The sequence below is a fragment of the Ipomoea triloba genome, chromosome 6 (assembly GCF_003576645.1).
Source record: "Ipomoea triloba cultivar NCNSP0323 chromosome 6, ASM357664v1".
NCBI classification, from domain to species: Eukaryota; Viridiplantae; Streptophyta; class Magnoliopsida; order Solanales; family Convolvulaceae; genus Ipomoea; species Ipomoea triloba.
In genome coordinates, this window is record NC_044921.1 from 10,937,225 (window position 1) to 10,944,908 (window position 7,684).

General features: G+C 38.3%; 1 protein-coding gene across 1 annotated transcript; it reads right to left on the bottom strand.

Annotated features, from left to right (window-relative positions):
- Positions 1–1,805: 1,805 nt before the first annotated feature.
- On the bottom strand, positions 1,806–5,150 carry LOC116021875 (GATA transcription factor 9-like). The gene is made up of 2 exons (XM_031262386.1): positions 4,530–5,150; positions 1,806–2,753 (listed from the first exon to the last, which is right to left on the bottom strand). The coding sequence occupies exons 1-2, from the start codon at positions 4,851–4,853 to the stop codon at positions 1,986–1,988; spliced, it is 1,092 nt and encodes a 363-aa protein (XP_031118246.1). The 5' UTR covers positions 4,854–5,150; the 3' UTR covers positions 1,806–1,985.
- Between the last annotated feature and the right edge of the window lie 2,534 nt (positions 5,151–7,684).

Consider the following 7,684-nt stretch of genomic DNA (forward strand, 5'->3'; position numbering starts at 1 on the left):
GAGAGTGAATGAGCTTATTTTTCTCGGTTATTTCAGGTTTTCTTTTTCGTAGAAAGAAGAAGGGCAAAGATAAATTTTATTGTTAATTAGAACAAGGGAAAAGATAAAGTTTATTATATTATAAGTTACTATTGTTGTTGATTTAATCATTACTTTGAGAGTCAGATCTTTGCCGTCACACCTTTGTCACTGTTTTTTTCATTGTGTTTGTAATAAATTTTTCATTATTTTTTTCTAGTATACTCTACCCTAGTTATAATATATATGTTTTTTTAAAAAAAAAAAAAGTTAATCAACTTTTTTTTTTATGATAATAAGAAGATATATTCAATGGGGTTTATAAGAAGATATATTCAATGGGGTTAATGAATTATATTGGGCGAGTGGTCACTTTAAGTTGTAATTCCAAGCAAAACGGTCAAACTAGACTGGGATGAATAGAAATTTTGGAAAATGTAGGGGAAAAAAAAAAAAAAGATTGGACTGTGATTCCTCACATGGTCTGCATGAAAGTAGGCAAACGTCTAAATTCTATCCCCTAAATAATTAATAGAATAAATAGAAAAAAAATATTAAATTTTACTTTTAATATTCTATCTTCTTTTCTCGAGAACCATGGGACAAGGAGGGTGGGTGGTAGAGTTGAATTCTGTGCTAAAGATATGCAATGAAGTTATCAAATTAAACAGCCAAACAGGTACCAGATTTCAGTGGGAGTGTAGCAGAAAACAATGTAACTTAAATGATGTTTGTATCATCCCTATGTGTACCGTGTAGTACAATATATGCTTAGGGTTAGGAGTAAACAAAGAATTGATGATGTACTGCCTTTCGCTAACATTCTCTGCTCTGCTAGTTTCTTCCTTCATTCATTCACCGCCACTCACTGAAATTCACGTTAACTATATCCACCATCCATATACCAACATATATATATATATATATATATATAGACGTGCTCAGGTGAGAATTGCTGTCCATGAGAAATCTGGTAACTAATTTGAATTGTTCATCTAAAAAGATCATATCAACATATCATATATAATTTTAAAAGAAAACACAGTGATATTTTTGTAAAATGACACGGACTTTGAAGTGCAAATAACATATATGGGTTAAATGTACAAGTAACATGTGCAAGTGTTGTGTAAGTAAAGTCATTTAAAAGTGCAACCATTTAGAATATAGATTTCAAGTAATTTAATTTTACATTGGTGGCCAAAGACCTTGTAGTCTACTGACACCTAGCTGGTTTACACTCCTACATGGTGCAACTAATGATAACGTTAGATGCGCTTAATAATGTTGCTCGGTATATACATATATTGTTGCACTATATGAATTGAAGTTGTTACTTACACTTTTAATACATTTTACTTACACTATTATTACGCATTTTATGAAACTATTACTTGCACTTTTAACACAATTTAATTACTTACATTTCAAAGTTCAAATTACTTTTAAAAAAATGTCACCGCATTTTTTTTAAAAGAATTACTTCTGATTCGTTTGATCTTTCCAGATAGACGATTGTAATTGATTTTTAGTTCTCTTATGCATCTGTTATCATTTGGTCCATTTCACACACACACACATTAAAGCATTAAAAGTTAAAATTGATATCAACTCATTAACGCATTATATATAGTCTCTTTACTCTAAACTGATAATTAGACTGTACGGAAATACACATCTCTCCATGTAAAATAACATAAATTAAATCAGGACTAAAACATCATATAAAATGTGTAAAGAGGGACAAGTTAGAAAAGCTACGAAATTCAACTAGTTAAATCTATGTCTTTTGTAATGCTGCCCTTTGATTCAAATTAGAAAAGCTACAAAAATCAACAAGTTAATAAGAATCCAATCCAATTCAGGATGCTGAGGAAACTAATTTAATCTCTATAAAAAAAAACATAACGTAACTAAAAATAAAGGAAAATAAATTTGTCTACTGGCACGTGGCTGCCCTGGCCTCACTAGATCAAGTGCCGGAAATGGGGCCCAATATGTTGATGATGAATCAAGTAATCGTCACCGTTGGATACGTCGAACATCATCTTCTGATGAAGGAATTGGTGGTGGTGCTGTTGGGCCTGAACAAGCTCCTTTTGCCTTCTAATCTCCAGAACTTTACGGTGAGAATTGGAGTGCTTGGTAAGCACGAACGTCGGGCTGGCCGCGGGCCGGTATTCGGGCACAAGCCTCCCCGACTTGTACCTAACCCCGCACGCATTGCAGAGGGTTTTCGGGCCCATGGGTCCCGTTCGCCATTGCGGCGTCTTGTCCGTTGCGCAGTGGAGACACTTCCGCCCTTCGCCGTTGCTACCCACGGCGGCGGCGGCGGCGGCGGCGTCCTTCTTCTTCGGAGCCGCCGTCTTCTTCCCGGAGCTGGACGTCGTCATGTCCGACTCCGAAGATGACGAGATGGCGGGGGTGGTGGTGGTGGCGTTGTCGGTGGAGGGTGACAGGGACACCAAGAGGCGGGACGTCCAGTTGCATGGCGCGGCGGCGCGTGAACGCTTGCTCCGTGCCTTGGCCGGCACTGCCGCCGCCATCTCGGGCCTGAAAGTAGCAGCCGGGTTGGGTTCGGGCTGGAAATGGTGGGTTTGGGATTGGGATTGGGATGATTCCTCCTCGTTCCCAGCCTTCATTCCCGAAATGAGCTGCAGCTTCTGCAAATCCTCACTGGAAAATGATTCCTCCACGAAATTCGATAGCCACTCAAGCTCCGCAACATCCTCGTACTGCAATCAAATTATTCCAACACCAACCCAATTTCAGCAACAACATATATAACATCAATAACATATATATATATATATATATATATATATATATATATATATATATATATATATATAGAAAACGCACCACAATAAAAATACACAAAAACACAAAAAAATAAATCACACACCCAAAATAATGCACCATAACTCCATTGCCTCTAATGGTGTATTTGCTAATATATGTGGTGTATATTTGCGTACCTAATGATGTGTTTTTTTGGTGATGCGTACCTAATTGTGCATATTTGTGTGGTGTATTTTCTAACATTGAGTGGTGTATATTTATATACGTGCAGCCGCATTGACCGCACGTTAAGGAGCTGTCACACCTGATTATGACGCTATATATATATATATATATATATATAGAAATAATTTCAAGTGTGGTCGTGCTCTCCCGTGCGGCCGTGCGGTCACACACCACTCAATGTTACGAAATACACCACTCAATGTTAAGAAACACACCACAATGAAACACACCACAATGAAACACACCACAGTGCATATTTGTGTGGTGTGTTTCTTAACATTGAGTGGTATATTTCGTAACATTGAGTGGTGTGAACCGCACGGTCACACCTGATCATGACTCTATATATATATATATATATATATATATCCTATTAATCCTAGGCCATGCTAGAAATGGATTAGGAATTTCCTTCCAAAAGTTTTGAAATTTGAAGCTGTTTTTTCTTTCTTTTCCTTTCCTACAGAATTCTATTCAGGATGACCCACAATGTCCGATATTGCGTTGAATTTTCGTCCCTTTTCCTAAAGTTCAAAATTTTCAATTCGCAGCCTCCCAAACAATTGCAATAAAAGTCACACATTTCTCTTTCTAGAAGTAAACAAACAAAAAAAGGCCATAACACCAAATATTTCACCTCAATTCAAACGCATTTTACATACAAAGCATTAAAGTTGCATATGCCAGCCTCGTAGACTTTATTTACGAGTTCGGGCTGGGTCAAGTCGGCCCGATCAGTAAAGTTCAAGTTCAAAAAAAACTTTATCGTAGTAAAAATATTAATAAGTGCTTAACGTTTAACATTTCACATGTGCTTATATGCTTGTAGCTAGGAACACTCACTATACTATAGTATTCAATGGGAATATATATACATATATATTATTTTTTATATTTCTTCTCTCAAAAGTTGAATTATCAACTTTAAAGCTCCGCACATCTCGACCCGACAAAGTATAACTATGACTTTATTTTGCACGTCTAATTAAAAAATTAGCTAAAATCTAAAAGGTAAAAATCTAGTACGGAGTAGTTAATAAGCTAACTAATTGAAATTAAAGTGTTTGGTAATTTAATTATTAAATTAATTGATAAGTGTAAAAGACATATAAAGGGTTAAATTAAGATACTAACATTTTAATTAATGAAGGGTAAATGATGTTAATTTTGTAAATTAATAAAAATAAAAAGAGAAAAAGTTAAAAAGACTGGAGAGCTCAAGTAGTAGTTTCAAAATAAGTTGCTCATTTCCTCCCATTTCGTTTGTCTAATTCTGTTAATCAGGGGCTTAGACTTGACTAAAGTTATTTTTAATTCAATATTTTATAGAACACAAAATTAAATTGATTTAACTAATGAATAATAAATCTGGATGGCAAAATGGGATAAGCTGAGTACTCCGTATTATTTTAAGATACCCATATCTTATAAAACAAAGCTTATAAATTAAAATTAAAATTGCATGAAAAGGAATTTAAAATTACCGGGACAAAAAATTCGCCGGAGAAGGGAGCGTCGGCGAGGTGGTTGCGGCAGGCGGCAATGTCAGGGGCGAATTGAGTGGCGGCGGAGAAGGAGGAGGAGTTGCAGGCGGTGGCGGAGGAAGAGTCGGTGGCGGCAGCGAGAGCAGCGTCGTCGGCGAGCATGGTGTCATCGTTGGGGAAGTCGAGGAGGTCTTCGACGACGAAATGGTCGGCGGCATTATTGTTCTTGCAGTCGGAGGCGGCGGCGGCGGAGGGGTGGCGCTTGTCGGGGGTGAATTGGGAAGTGTAGTGAGTGGGGGGTTGGAAGAAATCGGGCGTTTCCATGGGAATAGTCGAGCGAGAGTGAAAGGAGGAGAAATTTGCTTAGTTAGTGTGTGCGTATGTGTGTGAGAGAGAGAGAAAGAAGTAAAGTTTTGGAGGAGAGAGAGAGGTGGGAGAGGGAGAGAAGGAGAGGGTTTATTTGCGTTTGAAGGGGGACAACCGGACAGCTGAATTTTTGGATTTTAATTTGACGAGGAAATTTCTTTTTTTTCTTTTCTTTTTCTTTTTCTAAATCATTAATAATAAATCAAACCTATACTTTTTTTTTTCTTTTTTAAATATCTAAACTGCAGTACTGCACGTTGCTAGCTTTTGCTAATGTAGAGTAGGATTGCATGAACTGAGTTTCAAATTTTACAGATTTCTCAGCTCCAATAATGTAGTTATATTTTACCATGTCGGTGAACACAAACATAATGGTTGACATTAGAGGGAGATGATAAACTCATTCCTCCATCCTTACTTCAATTCTCATTCTTAGAGTGTTAGGACTTAGTCTACTGTTAGTTGGTGTAGGCCTAGTCTTATGATTTTGTTATAGTTTGTTTCCTTCTTCTGTGCTCTTTCTTCTATTTATAGTGTATCTTACACTGATGAATAAATCACTGGAGTTTAATTCCTCACATGGTATCACAGCCGTTGCTCTAGCGAGATTAATTATTATTATTTTTTCCTCCCCAGTCTCCTTTCTTGTCTACCTTACATGGCTGCTACTGCTTCCTCATCTATTATTCCAATTTATGCTCATACCCATCTCCCAATCAAGCTTACATCTACCAATTTTCCAATTTGGAAGAAACAAGTGGAGTCCACGCTCATAGGTCTGGACCTTGTGGGCTATGTCAATGGCACCACCACTGCACCTGCGAAATTTTCAGATGACGCACAACGTCAGTTAAATCCCGCCTACACGGCTTGGTTTAGACAGGATCAAATTATCCTGAGTGCCATACTCGGTAGTTTGACAGAAACGTTACAACCTGTCATTTCGTCGGCATCGTCTACATGTGACGCATGGGCCCGACTATCCACCAGTTGTGAGGCTGCCTCTAGAAGCCGCATAGTCTCTTTGAAAGCTAAATTAGCAAAGAATCCAAAATCCACCCGTTCTGTTGAGACATATATGAGGGACATGAGAGAGATTGCAGATGATTTGGCTCTCGCTCAAAGTCCGGTTGCTGAAGAAGACCTGGTGGTGCATATATTCACGCAACTAGGCGATGAATATAATTCTATTGTCGCTGCTCTTCGCGTACGAACAGAACCCATCTCGTACGGCGAGCTGCATGATGTTCTCACGGATTATGAAAGGTTGCTCAAAAACAATGAAGCTGTTACACAAGTTCACATGCCCACAGCCAATGCGACCCAACAGCGTTTTAATGGTACTGCTGATATGCAGTCTCAAAATAATAATAATAATAATAATAGGCGTGGCATAGGAGGTTTCAATGGGCGACAAACCCAGACCAGATACAATAGCAATCGTTCTGCGAGGTTCTGCAATTACTGCGACTACCCTGGGCATGACACTAAATTCTGCCGAAAGCTCGCGAAATTTTTGAAGGATAACAATGTTGCTGTTGTTGAGTCGCAAAATACTGGGCGCCTATCTCCTACGGTTCACACCACGTCTACTACGACCGTGCCAACTCAATCGTAGCTTATGGATTCTGGAGCTTCTCACCATACCGTGAATGATCCTATGTCATTACACACACTTTCGGACTATACTGGGCCTGACGAAATCATCCTGGGAGATGGTAAGTCTCTTAATATTTCACACATTGGGTCGGTTTCTTTTCCCTCTACCTATCGGTCTCTACTCTTGTCTGATGTCTTGTGTGTTCCTAGTCTACAAAAGAATTTAGTTTCAGTGTCAAAATTGTGTCAAACTAATGCTGTTTCGGTTGAATTCTTTGACACCCATTTTGTTATTAAGGATCGACTGTCGGGAACACCCCTCGTGCGAGGTCCGGTCGTGAATGACATTTATAGTCTACCTACCCAGAAGTCCCAAGTCAATGTCACCTCTAAGACCTCACTACCAACATGGCATCATCAATTTGGACATCCCAGTCACAAGGTGCTAGCCTCTATTCTTCGGAAAAATAATGTAGCTTATAATGTTCAAGAGCTTCAATCCTTTTCCTGTAATTCTTGTCATATGAATAAAAGTCACAAATTGCCTTTTTCGCTTAATTCTATGTCAAGCACTCAACCATTGCAACTCATTTACACTGATGTGTGGAGTTCTTCAACAGTCTCTATAGATGGGTATAAATATTACGTTAATTTCGTAGACCATTTCACTAAGTACATTTGGTTATTTCCTTTAAAATTCAAGTCTGATGTGCATGCTGTGTTTCTTCAGTTTAAGCGCATGGTCGAGAATTATTTTGGGTATAAAATCGTGTCAATTTTCTCAGATAATGGGGGCGAATATACCAAATTAATTCCGGTCTTTAATAATCTTGGCATCTCACACTTTACTTCTCCTCCTCACACTCCAGAACACAATGGCCCTGCAGAACGACGCCATAGGCACATTGTGGAGAGTGGTATGGCGCTATTACATTATGCGTCTATACCCTCGACATACTGGCCTTATGTGTTCCAAACGGCAGTTTATTTGATTAATCGCATGCCCACTGCAATTCTAAACTATGACTCTCCTTATCAGAAGTTGTTCAATAAACCACCTAATTATCAGAAAATCCAACCTTTTGGCTGCTTATGCTACCCATGGCTTAAACCATACTTCCCAGTTAAATTAAAACCAAAATTGCTTCCCTGTGTTTTCGTAGGCTATTCATTAAATCAATCTGCTTACA